A 16899-nucleotide genomic window follows, 5' to 3' on the forward strand; every position below is an offset into this window, starting at 1 on the left:
ATGACTGAGCTGAGAGGGAACCACTGCTCATGTTTGCATGCATTTCTCTCCAGTCTTTCCCTAAGCAGATATAAACACACACACACACACACACAAACACACACCCCACTGCTGGAAGTCACTCTGAGTCCCGCTTGTTTCTGGGTAGTAAGAGCCCTTCTCTGCATGCCACTCGATGGGGCAGGCCAGCTTTGAGCAGCACTCTCGGTCTTGGCCCTGAGCTGTTGTGGGCTTCTGGGCCTCAGGTCCTTCAGAAGCCCTTGGAAGCCTCTCTTCCGGGGCTGAATTTTGTGGGACTCCCCTGTTTTGTCCTTTTTGCTCTGTCACCCACTTTTGCACATCTGAGTTGCGGCTGACCCTGGCTGTCTCTGATGAGGCTGCGATGGCAGCCCTGGATACGGAGCCTAGTCCAGCTCCCACGTTAGCCCGTGCTCTCCAGGGGCCTGGCAGCACCGATGGGCGAGGTCCTGGGGCGTTAGGGAAGACCTGCGACTGACCACCTCCCGCGAGCTTGATGAGGCCAGGCTGCAGCCGCTCACCCTTCTCGGCCCTTCCCTTCTGGGCATCTCCATCAGCAGCAGCCCAGAGCCCAAGCAAAAAGCTGCCACTTCCTTCCTGCCCCACCCACATAAGCTCCAGGGTCACTGAAGCAGGCCACCTGGGGCATAGGCTGAGGAGCAGGAGGAGGCCCTCTCCATGTGGAGTCCACTAGCGAATAATCAGCAGCCCAGGACCACCCAGTTGGGCTCCACCCTGCCTGGCCTCTTGCCGTGTTTTCTCCCACTCACCTCTGCGCCACCCTGGGGCCCATTTTACGGAAGGAGGGAAGTGAGGCCCAGAGAGGTAAACAGATGTAAGCTGACCCCCTACAAGAGAGCCTGGTGGCCAAGAGCCCAGAGTCTGAGGTGGGCCAGGGGTATTGAGTCCTGGCCTTGCCCTGGCAGCTGTGTGACCCTGGGCACATTTGTGGACACCTGTACCTGCCCCATGGGGTTGGCATGGGTGCAGAGTCCCTCAAGCATCACAGGGATGTCAGGCGGTAAACTCTGGAGGCAGGCTGGTATTCTTACTGTTAAATTGTTGTTATTGTTAGGAGTCAGCTTGGCATCATGATTGGATCCCAGATTTTGGCATCAGGCATGCCTGGCTTGCTGCCCCACTCGCTGCTGTATGACCTTGAGCAAGGCTTTGCCCCTCTCTGAGCCTCCACACCGTCCTCTGTCTGAGGAAGCCAGTGACCCTCGCTGCACAGGGCTGGTGTGAGGACTGAGTGAGGAGAAATTCCTAAATGGTGTCAATATGGAGGATTGGAAAACAAAAACTGAAGCCCTCTGTGGTTGCCCCTGGAACACCCCCTGCCCCTACCCCACGGGACTTCCCGGAGGCCTCCTGAGGCGGCCCTCTCTGGGCTGAGCAGGTCATCCTCAAAGTTTCTCAAGAACCTGTTTCTAAGACCTTTTGTCCTCCAGGGTGCCTGTGGGTTACACACACCCACACACACACCCCTACCCCACCCCTGCTTCTCTGAGCTTTTGTGAACGGTATCTATTCATATGTCTGTTGACGTTTATATGTGTATGTTTCTTTGTCCCAAATGGGCCTTCTATGTGTTTGTTTCTGTGCACCTGTGTGGGTGTGCGTGTGCTCACGTGTGTGCTGAACCTGTGTGCCTGCTGGAGTTGTACATGTATGTTTGCTTCTGAATGTACAGGAAGCGTGAGCACATCTGTTGCTCATGGGGGACATTCACTCATAGCTCTGCGTCTTGGAGTCGGGACTTGCAAGTGATGGGTCTTGGACTTCGTCCAGCAAGAAGTATTGAGCGCTGCTCCATGCAGGCACTCCACTGGGCACTGGGGACAGCATGGGAATGAGAAAGACAAACACCTCTGCCCTCCTGGAGCCCAGGTTGAGGGGGGATGGTAGAAACATACAAAACATGCAGCCGTGCAGAACAGCCTCGGTGTGTTGCACGGCATGACAAGCCATAGGAGGATGATAAAATGGGGTGGGATGGAGGGTGATGAGGCAGAAGGACCACTGTAGAGTGGTCAGGGAGGCCATCCTGGAGGGGGTGACTCAAGATCTGAGAGTTAAAAGATGAGAAGGCGCCAGCAGTAGGAAAAGCTGGGGATAGCGTTCCAGCAGCAGCAAAGGCCCTGGGGTAGGATAAGGGTCAAGCTATTGGGGCAGCCCAAGGATATCCAGCAGGACTGTGGCCTCTGTGGAAGGGAAGGGGCTTAGGCCAGAGAGCCTTGCACTGTGTGGCTTGGCATCCAGGGGAGGGAGCTGGGCTTCATTCTGGAGCACGAGAAGCCTTGGGAGGGCATGACACGAAGTGATTGACACTTTAGAGCCAGGCCCTCTGCTGCGGGGTGCCAAGCAGGTGAGATGGGGCATGTGTGTGTAGGGAGGCACGTGGGCTATTCTCACAGGTCTGGCTGCCCTGGGGCCCAGGCCTTTCATGCAGGCTGGGGAGTTTCAGGCTGGGTCCCCCAGCTGTGGGGACCCTGCCATTGCCCCTCTTCTCCCCCAGACTTGGATGAGTGTGCACTGGGTACCCACAACTGTTCCGAGGCTGAGACCTGCCACAACATCCAGGGTAGCTTCCGCTGCCTGCGCTTCGAGTGTCCTCCCAACTATGTCCAAGTCTCCAAAACGTGAGTGTCCCCACCCCAGCCCCAGTCCCTGGGAGCCTGTCCTGGTCCTGTACTATCCAGGGGAGAGGCTGAGAGATGGGCACCTGCCTTGATCACCTCCCTCTCTTCCCAGCCCCTGACTGCTGGGTCTGCAGGCTAGGTGACCAAAACAAATAGAAGTACCATGTAGAGAGTTCAGGGTTGAGAGAAGGAAGGGGAAAAACACAGAAAACACCAGCCCTCTTCTTATACACACACATGGTAGTTACTGCTGTGCGACCAGTTATCCCAACCAACATTTAGCACCATAATACGACAGATACTTACTCTTTGTCACACAGTGTCTGAGGGCTAGGAGCCTGGGAGTGGTGTAGCTAGGTGGTCTGGCTCAGGATCTCAGGGGCTGCCTGTCCGGGGCACCCCTGCCCCGGGGTCCTGCCACCGCTCATGTGGCTCTGGGCAGGAGGCCTCAGCTCCGCATCACATGAGCCCCTCCACAAGGCTGCTTGTGACATGCCACTCCCCAGCTCAGGGTATCAGGAGTGCGAGCGGCAGCCCCTTAACCTCACTTAACCTCAGAACTGACAGACCGCTACTCTGCCACCAGCCACACGGCCTGGCACTTGGGAGGGACCCTGGGAGGGACACTGGGTGCACTGGGAAGAAGGGAGAAGGGAGGAGGAAGGGAAGGGGAGAGGGAAAAGGAAGGAGAAAGGAAGAGTGGGAGGATGGCAGGAGGGAGGAAGAAAGGAGCATGGGGACAGGTAAGAGCTGTTAATGAGCCTGGCCAGTGCCATGCTAAACTCACCCATTCCAGTGAGCCTGTGAAGCTTTTATTGACCTCATCTCGCAGGCAAGGAAACTGAGACCCAGGGGATGTAAGGGGACTTACCTGAGGCTTCCAGGCCATTAGGGAGAGAGCTGGCCCTTGATCCTGCCGCTGAGCTGTGCCATCTGTGTCCCTGTCTGGGGATGAGGGGGGTGGGCGAGCCATGGGTGACCCGGCCCATCCTCCCTGCAGGAAGTGCGAGCGCACCACGTGCCACGACTTCCTGGAGTGCCAGAACTCACCAGCGCGCATCACGCACTACCAGCTCAACTTCCAGACGGGCCTCCTGGTGCCTGCGCATATCTTTCGCATTGGCCCCGCGCCAGCCTTCACGGGGGACACCATCGCCCTGAACATCATCAAGGGCAATGAGGAGGGCTACTTTGGCACGCGCAGGCTCAACGCCTACACGGGCGTGGTCTACCTGCAGCGGGCCGTGCTGGAGCCCCGGGACTTTGCCCTGGACGTGGAGATGAAGCTCTGGCGGCAGGGCTCCGTCACCACCTTCCTGGCCAAGATGCACATCTTCTTCACCACCTTTGCCCTGTGAGGTGCCAGCACGGGCCACCTGCGGGTGCGGCGCAGCCCAGGGCTCACACTGCGTGGGAGGGACTGGGTCACTATTGTGGTTTTTACTATAACTTTGTAAATTAACTTAATTTTGCTGACTTGACTCCTGTGGGCTTCTGGACCCTTCCTCTGCCCCGCAGGAGGAAGTTCCACGGCAGGTGGTGCGTTCCCACGCAGGCACCAAGTGGAAGCTTGCACGGTGGGCCACAGCCGTGGCGGGTGCCCTGTGGGTGAGGCTGGGTGATGACCTGAGGATCAGAGACATGTGACCATGTTGGGGCTCTTGGACTCCTCTGGATGACCCGTCCCCAAAGTTGACATTCCATTTCATGTTCCACTGTGATTAATTCTTTTCTTTTTTAAAAAATCATTTTAAAGTTTTTTGTTTAATTATAAAGTAGTACATGTACATTATAAAAAAAAAGTTCAACTAGTATGAAAGGGTTATAAAGTAACAGAGGAAAATGCCTCTTGGTCCCTTTACTTTTGTAAAGTGTTTAGAGTTTGACAGCATTGTCCAGATGTCTGTCACAGGGCTCTGTGGCCTGGCCAGCATGTCAATTCATTGATGAAGACCTTGATGTCCTTCTCAATGAGCCCCGAACCTGAAGTTCACTTTGGGGTGAGGGCACCCCAGTGTGAGCAGTCACTGACCGGGCCCTTTATTCTGCTTTTACCACTTCAGCTTTCCCTCCTCCTTCCTGCTCCATCCTCCCTCCTCTCTCCTCTGCCTTCCCCAAATGAAGACCTCCACTGATGGCCTGTCACTTGGATGTCATCCAGAACTTGTCCTGGCCCCTGTTGCTGAGCTGTCAGGTCAGGCAGTAGACCTGGGCAGGAACCTGAAGGAACCTGGGAAACTGAGGCCCTGAGAGCGGAAGGGATGTGCCCCCAGCCCACAGCGAGCATCAGAGCAGGTGTCGGGACCCAGCTCTGAGGATCCTGCTCGGGCTCCGTGGGTCTAGAGTTAAATATGGGGGCGGCAGCCAGCACTTTAAAAATGACGTAGAATAGAGCAGATGAGATGTGAGTGCTTCACACCCTGTAAAGAGAACTGCCTCACCAAACCACAGTACGTGTGGCGTGTGCACCTATGCGTGGGCACGCTAGCTCTGGCTTTTGGTAGAAAGTGTTTCTCACTGTGGGTGGAGGGAAGCAGGCCTGTTGGGACGCACTGGGGAGCACACGCCCTGTATGAAGGGGGCGGCTACACTTGGCTCCAGCAAGGCTGCCTTCTGGGCGCGTGGCCCAGGATGGCCAGATGTTCTCATTCCTCAACACAAGCTCTCCCAGTGTTAAGAGGTGGCGACTGGTTCAGGCTTCTAAAGAACAGGTGTTTCGGAGCCTCTTGCCGGAAGCCTGCGGTGGGGGCCCTCTGTCCCTGCTCCTCGCCGGCCCCCATCCCCAAGGGTGCAGCAGAAGCCAGGTCTTCCCTGTCCCTGGCCCGGCTGTCTCTGTTCCTTCTATTTTGCTGATTTTCAGAAAAACTAGATCCATCACCTTTGTGGTGCACAGTCCCCACCAGCGGGAACCAGTAGGCGACAGGCTCCATTCAAGAGGACAGGCAGGTTAGGGACACCCCTGGCTGACAGCAGCCGTTCCTGTACCTACCCAGCCCCGGTTACTCCTTCTGGGACCTCAGGCAAGTGATTTCGCCTCCCCGCACTGGCCTCCCCTGTGAACGGGGCTCCAGCTGTTCTTCCTGCATAGGCCATCGAGCCAATAAAAGGAACTTGGCACCCAGTGCATCCACACGGAGGCTCTTGGAGAACAACTTCTCTTTGGACCTTAGAGTTTCTAAGGTGATTCTAGAATTCCATGCCGGCAAGTTTGGCAAACTGCAGCTTCAGGGAATAGCCCCTACAAGACTACCCTCACTGCAGACCAAGAACTGCACACCAGAAACAAGCTCAGGCATCCCCAGGACCACCCTCATGTCTGAGCAATGGGCTACAGATTTGGGGGTCCTTACGTCCACCCTCAGGCTCATTAATTCACCTGCGTGACTCAGACAGTTTATGGTGAAAGGAAGCAGGTTAAAGTCATTGATGAATTCTAGAGCAGAGTCCAGGAGAGCCCAGTCACGGAGCTCCTGTGTCCTCAGGATGTAGCACACAATACAGCTGAACAGGGCACCTTTGGGGTCCAGGTGTGTCTGGGAGCTTGACCACCTGGCTGTCAGCGTGGCTGGCCCTAAGTCTCCAGTCCCTCGCAGAGGTCAGAACTGAGGCAGCAAAGCCCCTGGAAACGCTGGTACTCCAGTGCCAGCCAGGACGTTCTGGGGGCCGAGAGCTCACCCTGCAGGCCACCCCCAGCCCCAGCCCCAGCCCCAGCATTCTTGCAGTGGAATAGTCACGTTTGTCTGGGCAGCTCCTTTAGCATTGACTGCTTCCTCCCTTGCTGCAGGGCTGCCTGTGCCTATGATGCACGTAAAGAACCACCGCGTGCCGGTTGGCTCCACCCAGCTCTTCCACAGATGTCGTTCTCCATCGTTGCTACATCCTGAGGAGGCTGGAACTCAGGGTTTCAATACATTTGTCATCACCATCAACATTATAACCTTACCAACAGTGCCAGGTAGGACCATATTGCAGTCTGGTGGATGTCACCTAAAAAGGAAGACCGGAGTCCCACTCAGTCATAGCAGTTTATCTAGTCCATCACCACATCAGACCAGCAGATGTCCCCCAGGGCGAGGCCACTCAGGTTTGCAGGCTGCCATTTGACCTTGTCAAGTTCCAAAAGCAGAGGCGGCCTTGGTGTCACCCTTTCAGGCATCTGGTGTAGTTGAGCTGAGACGATGCCCTCCACACCCCTCTTAAGGTAGTACTGTAATGTAGGATTCATGTAAAATTGGATTTCCCGGCTGGGCGCAGTGGCTCACGCCTGTAATCCCAGCACTTTAGGAGGCCGAGGTGGGCGTATCCCCTGAGTTTGGGAGTTCAAGGCCAGCCTGACCAACATGGAGAAACCCCGTCTCTACTAAAAATACAAAATTAGCTGGGTGTGGTGGTACATGCCTATAATTCCAGCTACTCAGGAGGCTGAGGCAGGAGAATTGTTTGAACCCAGGAGATGGAGGTTGCAGTGAGCTGCGATTGTGCCATTGCACTCCAGCCTGGGCAACAAGAGCGAAACTCCGTCTCAAAAAAAAAAAAAAAGGATTTCCCTCACTACATAACCCACGTATTGGTTCCTTTATCCTCAGCTCTGGTTCCTCCTTTTCTCCGTTTGTATCCAGGTATTTCCACCTTTGGAAGGGCCATGAGGTTCGGCCATGCTGCTGGGCCGGATTGTCAGAATCAATGCCAGCCTAGCACATGCCTCCCTGACAGTCCACTACGGTTGGTGGAGGATGGGGCTTCACAGGTGTAGAACTAGTGGGCTGTCTCCACCACCAGGCAATATGCCTGCCCTCACTAGCAGCCCTGATTTTTCCGGATGGGGTGAAGGCACCATCTGCTCCATCAGCCCTCAGGAGCTCTGGCATGAAGCTTTAGAGCTAGAGGTGCACCCTCCTGCCTAGGAGTCATTGCTACCTCAGCACTTGCAGCTGCAGCCCTGGTCCTGGGGCCACTGCAACAGATAGGAAAGGAGGAAGGCGAGGTGATGTGGAGAAGAAAAAAAAAAAGCAGTCTTACCAGCAACCTCCCTTCCCCAGTTCTCTTAGAAAAGGCATAGGAGGCCAGGCACAGTGGCTCACACCTGTAATCCCAACACTTTGGGAGGCCAAGGCGGATGGATCACTTGAGGTCAGGAGTTCGAGACCAGCCTGGCCAATATGGTGAAACCCCGTCTCTACTAAAAATACAACAAAAAATTTAGCCGGGTGTGGTGATGCATGTCTGTAATCCCAGCTACTTGGGAGGCTGGGGCAGGAGAATCACTTGAACCCAGGAGATGGAGGTTGCAGTGACCTGAGATCGCATGACTGCACTCCAGCCTGGGCGACAGAGTGAGACTCAAACAAAACAAAACAAAAACAGAAAAGAAAAGGTGTAGGACTCTATCTAGTGGGGACCCTCTCCTGGCCCCTCTCATGTTTGGGGTGGACACACACTTGTGATGGTGTGCAAGTCACTCTTTCCTGCCCCACCACTTCTGTTTTAGACAACCAGTATCCATTACATGTTCTGGTTCTCTATCCAACCTTACGCCAAGGATGAGAGTGCTCTGCCCCTTGTGGGCTGTAAAGTGTGTCCCTTGGTCTGGAGAAGTGTGAGTGGGCAGTGCAAATTCGTGCACTGTCTCCCATCACCACACTTTTATAGTACCTCGAGCATCTGCCGCCAGGGAAGCAAAGCCCAGGTGAGAGTCCGTGTCTTGCCTTTCCCTGTCAGGGCCCTTTGGTGGCCTCCTGGGGCTTCTATGTTTGGTTTGTCTTGCTGGCTCCATGCAGGGCCTTCCCTCGTGGACTCCGCCACACAGCCATCAGCAGTCTCTGTCTCTCTGTCTTTTGGCAGACAGAACAGTTCTTATGAACTGTGCCTTGGGGGTGCGAGAGGAACGTGTCTAGGTTCATCTGCAGCCCCAATGTCCACTCATTTCGTGGACCCAGGGGGCCACCCCAAGTGAGCACACCGGGACACCTACTTGTCATCCCAATCACTTCTTGATCCTGGAAGGGGGTTCCTTTGATGGGCATCAACGTGTCCCACTTTAATGCACCCCTCAGGTTCCCAGGGTGATTCTGCAGGGCCATGCTCCACACGGGTATCCCTTTAATAGGCCAGGTTTCTGCTCCCCTCCTGCCTGACCATAGGGTCTGACAAGGTCACCCATGAATCAGTAAAAACACAAACACACAACTGAACAGCACGCAGTCCCTCCCACCGAGCTGATTCATTTTCACCTTCTTCCGTTGGAGGGCTGGCCTTCCAAACCGTGCTGTCCGCATACCTTGGAACCACCATCTATACACACTGGCCAGTCAAGAGCTCTCACAGAGCATCAGCCAAGTGACAGTAGCATCTGGCAGCCCCTCGGGTGGTTCTAAAGTTGGCCCTAGGGGAAAGCCTGTTTGCTCGGGACTATGCCAAGTACCTCTTTGCATCCCCAGGCAGCACATTCCTGCACAAACCATTTCCATTTTATTAAGAAACTCTGGGGCCGGGCGTGGTGGTTCACGCCTGTAACCAAGTCGGGTGGATCGCCTAAGCTCAGGAGTTTGTGACCAGCCCGGGCAACATGGCAAAAACCCATTTCTACAAAAAATCCAAAAATTAGCCAGGTATGGTGGCGCACGCCTGTAGTCCCAGGTACTCAGGAGGCTGAAGTGGGAAGATGACCTGAGTCCAAGAGGCGGAGGTTGCAGTGAGCTGAGATGGCAGCACTGCACTCCAGCCTGGGTGACAGAGCTAGACCTTGTCTCAAAAAAAAAAAAAAAAAAAAAAAAGGGAAATTCTGGGTGTTGCCCTCCCCATTAGGGTGTTTCTTTGACATCGTCTAGAACATCATGTGTATTTCAGATTTTTAGATTATTTTATAGCCTTCAATCATAAGGGTGGCCTCAGTCAAAATCCAATCATTGTCTCTCAAATGAAAATTTTCTAGTCCCAAATCCCAGTGGTCACCCTGGGTGGTACTAACGGGCTTTTGCCATAAAGCCCCATCTGTGTAAGGACTCCAGGGCTTTTGGGGGTAGTTTTATTGGAAGGAGTTGCAATATTCCTGGACGTGGAGTGTTCACCCTCCAAAATCTGAATCAGCTGACCAGATGCTGGTCTTCAATCACTATTGCCAGAAGGGCAGGTTTAGCTGCCTTCTATTTTACAGCAATCGGTGGGAGAAGCATTCCCCAGCCAGACCATCTCCATCCCCAGCATATGCTCTGATAAAGCAGGTGCAGGCACTTCACAGAGAGTTTGTTCCAACATTCCAGTTTTCACATAAGTATCCACCTTAATTCCATCAACCATCACATTTCTAAATCCCCCTCATTGAATGAGAGCCTCCATTTGGGCTTCACTGACAGGGTTTGGAATCACAGAGTAGAGGCTCCCACAGATGGAGTCTGTTCTTCTCCCCCGGCCGTTTTACCCACCATGTGTGTATGGCTTTGGGTCCCCAGCTAGGGGGTGGGCCAAGGGACTCAGGCCTTCTCCTGGTTAGATTGTGAGACCACTGCCTCAGGCAACTCGAGATCAGAATTCTCACTGCCATTTTAGGTCTCCCAGGTTTTAAAAATCCTCCGAACTAGAATGAATAAAGCAGATTTTTTTAGGCCTTTTCACATTGGGCGGCCGGCAGGGTCCATCCAGCTTCTGTGAGTGCTGCATTGAGACCGTTGTTTCGTCCTCATCAATATCCACTTTATTCATCTTATTTCTTAACACCTGTTTAAAAGCTTCCACCCTGCTGGGATGAGTCCCTTGACTCTCTCCTTGGTCCTACCCCTTTGTTTTGTCCATGCTCTTACGAAAACCTTTACTATCTGTTGTCTCGGCACACTTTTCCCATTGGAGGAGGCTCTGAGGCCAGTAGCTACACCTTGGGTCAACTGACTGTACCCTGGCCCAGCATCAGAATCTACCCCACACATTCCTTGGGTAGGGCTTCAGGCTAGAGGCTGTGGTCCAGGCTGACCAGAACCTTGGCTCAGCACCAGGGTCCCCTCCTACACTCACCCTTACTTACCTTTTAACCACTGCAGATAACAACCAGGGGATTTCACATTTTCCCTTTTTGTTGTTTCTTTGCATTTCGTTATACTCCAGTGAGCCAACTGCTTAGGAGTTGGATCCCTCATTTCTAAATTCCATTGGTAACTTTTACCTTACAAAAAATTGATTGTATTGGTTCTACCTGCAAGTGTATTTGAAAAAAAAAAAAAGACAAAAAATGGATTGCAGCACAGCCACCACCAGGAATGAAAGTTTCCTCAGCTCGTACCCTTTTACTCTTCCCAAACCACATGTTCCAGTGAGTCAGGGTTGGTCTAGAAAGTCCCAACTCTGACACCAACTATAAGGAGTTCAGCAAATGATAGAGTTTAAGGAAGGAGTCCCCACCAGGCTGCTCTTACTTCAGGCACCAGCTGAGAGTGGGGTTTCCAGGATCACCCTCCCTTCAGACCAATTGGTGACATAGAGGTCCCCGTAACCACCCTAAGGTACAATCATTCACTAGAATGACTCAAAGAAAAGTATAGCACTCAGGAAAGTGCTATACTTATTACAATTTTATTATAGTGAAAGCATACAGATCCAAGCCAGCCAAGGGGAGAGACACAGAGGGCAAAGTCTAGGAAGGGTCCAAACATGGAGTTTCTGGTTGTCTCAGATGGTGTGACCTCCTCCCAGACATGATGTATGATAATACACAAAGAGGATGAACAACCAAGGAAGTTTATTTGAGCCTTTGGTATCCAGAGTTTTTACTGGAGCTCATTGGTGGATGGGGCACAGATATTCCCCAGCACAAGGTGGCAGCAGAATTGCTAAAGTTGGCACCAGTGGTGGCCCGGGAACACTCACAGGGAATGCTGGTAGAGGGAATGCTATGGCTGGGAATGCTGATACAGGCATTGGAAAAATTTGAGGGAATGATGACTACAAAGACAGAGGAATTGGACTGCTGAGTTGCACTGCCCTGCAGAGGGATGAGAGAGTCTGAGCTGTGACTTGGAGGTTGGCGGCTAAGCGGGAGGCAGAAAGCCTATGGCAGCTCACAAAGTGGCACCTGTCTCCTGAAGAGGAAGGGCAGGCAGAGCTGAGCGGCAGGCCAAAGACCTGATTGTGAATTTTCTGTTGAACATAATAAAAAAAAAGTCCAGTTGGATGCAGTGAAAAGCAGGGAAGGGCATGCCAGCCCAAGGGAACAGCATGTGCAAAGCTTCTGAAGTGGAGAAGCCTGATCTGCCTGGAAGGACTGGATGAGGGACGAGGGTGGAGGGGGTGGGGTGAGGCAGGGTCAGCAAGGCACCACGAGCCTCCACCTGGGCTCTGAGCAAATCCCCAGAGCACTGGGAGAAGCTGAAGCACCGGGCAGTGGTGACAGCCTTGGATCTGCATTTCCCCACACCCCTCTGGCTGTAGGCTGGAGAATGGATTATAAGGGAGGCCCTGCTGGAGCTGATCCCCCTGGGGATATTGGGACGTTATGGTGTGGGGTCCTTGGATGCCAGTCTTATTTGGGCTGTATCTCATGCCTGGGCCCCTCTCTTATCTCAGGGACAAGCCAGTGACTCACCCATCTCAGACTGGACAAGCCTGGAGGACCCATCTCAGCTAGAGCAGCACCATTCACACCCATGTTCACGATCTCTGTCCTCCCGCATGTGCTCTGCTCTCCCGGCCCTGAGGAGGGGTGTATGGAATGGAGCACAGGTCCCCAGACCCCAGACCCGTGTTCGTCCCACACAGTCAGGGCAGCACCCAGCCCACCTGCTGGCCTCCCCGGCCAGGGCCTTCCTGCTGCCTGTGGGGCCTGCACCTGGGTCAGCCTGCCTGTCCTCTCTGGGCATGGCCAGCCTGGGACCAGCTAGAGATGGGCACACCATGATGGGCAGGTCTGTGCGGCTGCCCCACCATCAGGACATGCAGAGGGCGTGTGGGGAGTTCCTGGGGCCCCTGGCCTTTCTGTTGGGTTGGTTTTGGAGAGCTAGGGGGTGAAGGCTGGCACTCACCCACACCACTGTCCCTGGGGGCTGTGTAAATATCCCCATCCCTGCCCCCCAGGCCTCCATCCTAACACCTTCATTGTGTATCTCTGTGCTGAAAATTGGTTTAGAAAATGGGTACTGTGGTGCGGTGGGCATGTATTTTTTAAAATAAAGTTTTAGTTTTAGAATAGTTTTTGATTTCTAGAAAAGGTGCAAAGATAATTCTGAGTAGTCCCCCACCTAATTCCCTTTACTGTTAACACCTTATATTACTATATGTGCACAGTGAGATATGTGTCAATCAATATTGATACATTCTTAACTAAAGTCCATACTTTATTTAGTTTTCCTTTGCTTTTATTTAATGTCCTTTTTCTGTCCCAGGACCTCCTCTGGGATACACATTACGATTTCTTAGACTAGCTCTGGGATTTTGTTTTTGTTTTGAGATGGGGGGGGTCTCTCTGTGTTGCCCAGGCTGGTCTTGAACTCCTGGTCTCAAGCAATCTTCTCACTTTAGCCTCTCAAAGTGCTGGGACTACAGGTACACTGCCGTGCCTGGCTCTTGCCTTGGTTTTGACGATTTTGACAGTTGAGGAGGACTGGCCCGATACATTGTAGGATGCCCGCTATTGGGGTTTGTCTGACACTTCTCTCATGATTAGACTGGGATTGTGGGTCTGGGGAGGAAGGTCACAGAGGTAAAGGCCCTGATCAGCACACCCAATGGAGGGCAGCTGCTGTCAACATGACACATCCCCTGTGATGCTGGCGTTGCCCACCTGGCTGAGGTCGTGCTGACTGGGTCTCTCCACTGTGAAGTTTCTCTTCCTCCCCACTCGGGCAGCGCACTCTTTGGTGCACATACTTGCAGTTGCTTTGCAGCCTGGTGTTACGGATGCCACTTGGCTCCCTGATTGTGTAGTCAGCAGTGTTAAGTGTTCCTTCCTGTTGGCGCACGTCTTGTCTGTTGCTGGTGCCTGCTATGGAGTCTTCCAAGGGGCACCCCACACTTTCCCTGGGATCACGTGTCCAGGCTGCTCCCAGGTAGGCAACCCACAGACTCTGCTGCAGTGAAGGGGGCCCGTTTGTGGACTTCCCTGGACATGCAACCAAGGAGCGAACTGCTGATCATGGGTGCCTGTACTCCAGTTTTGACCCCATTTTATCAGGCTGCCCTCCAGAAAGCCTGTGCGTCCCCATCAATCATCCCACTTCCTGAGATGTGCCAAGTGGAGGGGCGTGCCGCGCTTGCTTGCCGGCTGTACTGCACACGGGCGCTAAGGGTTCTGCTTTCTCTGAGTCACTGAGCTACACCCAAAACCAGCATCCCATCCTGTGGGCTGTAGGCTCAAGTGGATCATTGCTTGGCTTGGGCACAATATTTAGAAAAGTTTTGAGCCAACATGTCAACACTGAGGAATTTCACGTGCACTTTTAGGTTTTGGGCTTCTCTGGAAACCCCAAGCTGCTTCTTTCTTATGGTTCCCAAGGTAAATCTGTTCTTCTCAACGTTTTTCATTTGGAAGACCCTGTGGCCCCACAGGACCTTATGGCTTCTGCAAAATAGACTGGATCCATTGCAAAGCCCTTTCTCCAGGCAGAGCTTTTCCCGCGAAGGGCCGGGCAGCCTGGCTGGAGGCAGTGAGCACCCATCGCAGGAGGTATCAGAGCGGCCCCAGCAGGTCCCGGGTGTGGGATGGGGCCACTGACGTTCCCCTCGTTTAGCCTCCATAGCTTTGTGAGACAGGCATTCTCCTCGCCTGCTGCTCTGCAAGCTGGTGGGACAGAAGCACCTTCCAGCTTTGCGGATGAGTTCTGACGCAGCTGCGGGGCAACAGTGCCCCCTCGTGGCTGCAGCCCCAGCCTGGCCGCTCTGCCTGCAACTAATGGAGGGGTGGATTTGGACAAGTGGCGTGGGGGAAAGGTGTTTCTGACTGCAGGAAGGGCTGCAAGGCTTTCTTTCCCACAGCCAGTGTGGCTGGAGGGAAAGGTGCGGTGGGAGCAGAGGCCAGAGGTCTGTGGGGACCAAGTGGGGAGAGGATAGGATGCTGAGTGAGGGGTGGTCCTTGAGGGAATTTGGGCAGAGTGGCCACCCCTCCCTTGAACAGTGGGTCTGTCCATGATCCCAAGGTCTCCCTGGGGTCTGTTCCTCTGACCCATTCCTAAGACCAAGGGATTCCAACCACAGGAATCTTCCCGCAAATAGATTTGTGGGCTGGCTTGGCCTGGCCTGCTCTGCCATGGATGGAACCATCGTTGATAGCCAGGGGCTTTAATGGTGGAACTGTGGGCTAAATGCACCCCCAAGGGAGTGGAGGTGACTCAGTTCCACCAGCATCTACCGGCAGCCCCTGCCATGTTCCAGGCTCTGTGCTGGCAGGCTCTGCGTTGCTCAGATCCTGTTCCCACCTACAACCTGGAGAGAGGGCTCCCAGCCCCATCTATAGATGTGGAAACTGAGGTTCAGAGAGAGTGTATGACTTGCCTAGGGCCACACAGGAATTCAACTCTGTAAGGGAAACCTCATTGCTCAGGAGAATGAGAAGAAAAGCCACAGACTGGGAGAAAATACTTGCAAAGGACATAGCTGATAAATGACTATTATCCAAAATCTACAAATAACTCTTAACACTCAACAGTAGGAAAACAACCCAATTAAAAAGTGGGCAGAAGATCTAAACAGACACCTCATTCAAGAAGATACACAGATGGCAAATAAGCACATGAAAGACGCTCCACATAGATATATCATTAGGGAACTGCAAATTAAACCAACCATGAGATACTGCCACACACCTACTGGAGTGGCTCGTATCCAAAGCACTAACACACCAAATGCTGGCGAGGATGTGGAGCAACAGGAACTCACATTCATTGCTGGTGGGAATGCAAAATGGCACAACCACTTTGGAAAACAGTTTGGCTTGTTTTTTTTTTTTTTTTTTTTTTTTTTTTTTTTTTTGAGACAGGGTCTTTCTCTGCCACCCAGGCTGGAGTGCAGTGAAGCAATCACGGCTCACTGCAGCCTCAACCTACCAGGCTAATGTGATTCTCCCACCTCAGCCTCTTGAGTAGCTGGGACTACAGGCGTGCACCACCACGCCCAACTGATTTTTTGTATTTTTTGTAGAGGCGGGGTTTTGCCATGTGGCCCAGCCAATCTGAAGCCAATCTGAAAAGGCTACACAGTGTATGATTCCAACAATACCACATTCTGGAAAAGGCAGAACTATGGGAAAAGTAAAAAGATCTGTGGTTGCCAGGGGTTAGGGGGAAGGGAGCACAGGGGATTACGGGTGGAGCTTAGAGAACTTTTTGGGCAGTGACACTATTCTGTGCGATAGAATAATGGTGGATAAGGGTCGTTATACATTTGTCCAAACACATGGAATGTACAGCTTCAAGAATGAGCCCTCACGTAAACCATGGGCTGTGTGTGATGCTGATGTCGCAGTGCAGGTCCCTCATGCACCCCTCTACTGGGGATGTTGATAGAGGGGATGTTGTGCACGTGTAGGGGCAGGGAGTGTGTGGGAACTCTCTGTACTTTCTGTTAAATTTTCCTGGGAACCTAAAACTGTTCTAAAAAATTAAGTCTACTTAAAAAACAAAACAGAACAGCCCACTGCGTGGCCCTCCCCATACTCCCAAAGCTCACATTCTAGTGGGGAGTCAGACACAGAAACAGACACAACCATGTTGGCTGTCACTGCAATGATGAGGCAGCCACAGGGGGCTGTGGAAACTCAAGAGGGGCCACTATAGTGGTATCAGGGAAGGCTTCCTGGAGGAGGTGTTGCCTCCAGTGGGTTTTGACGTGCAGCAGGAATTACCCAGCTGGAGATCAGGGCAGGCACTGCAGGCAGCATGCTCAAAGGCACCAAGGAGTGAGGTGTTGGGGGAGCAGCGGAAGTTCCTAGTGCAGCGTGGGGGTGCTCCGTGCACAGATAAGTTGCGGGCCGCGGGAAACAGGACCCTGGGGGCCCCCTAGAGCCTCGCGGAGAGGCTTGCAGAGGAGCCTCGGGGCCACGGCGTGTGTGCAGCGACACCTGGCGGTGGCATGCGGAACTGCGGACGGCTGCGCAGGAGCAGACAGCGGAGAGGCGGTACTGACCCGTGAGAGGCGGTGCGGGCCGGTGCGGGCCAGCTTCCAGGACCTGGAGGACCCAGCTTCCAGGACCTGGAGAGAAATCGAGGTGGGGGTGCGTGAACGTGGATGGGCAGAAATAACATCTTTTGTACTCTAATTGGAACAT

General features: G+C 53.4%; 1 protein-coding gene across 2 annotated transcripts in view; it reads left to right on the plus strand.

Annotated features, from left to right (window-relative positions):
* Positions 1-4505, plus strand: part of FBLN2 (fibulin 2) — a 92089-nt gene extending 87584 nt beyond the window's left edge. For both annotated transcript variants that reach the window (XM_024244485.3, XM_024244484.3), the window contains 2 exons: positions 2537-2660; positions 3661-4505. In XM_024244485.3, coding sequence (XP_024100253.1) covers positions 2537-2660; positions 3661-4018 — 482 coding nt within the window. In that variant the 3' untranslated portion in view covers positions 4019-4505. The remainder of the gene's footprint in view (positions 1-2536; positions 2661-3660) is intronic.
* Positions 4506-16899: the final 12394 nt, after the last annotated feature.

This window comes from Pongo abelii, chromosome 2 (assembly GCF_028885655.2).
Source record: "Pongo abelii isolate AG06213 chromosome 2, NHGRI_mPonAbe1-v2.0_pri, whole genome shotgun sequence".
NCBI classification, from domain to species: domain Eukaryota; kingdom Metazoa; phylum Chordata; class Mammalia; order Primates; family Hominidae; genus Pongo; species Pongo abelii.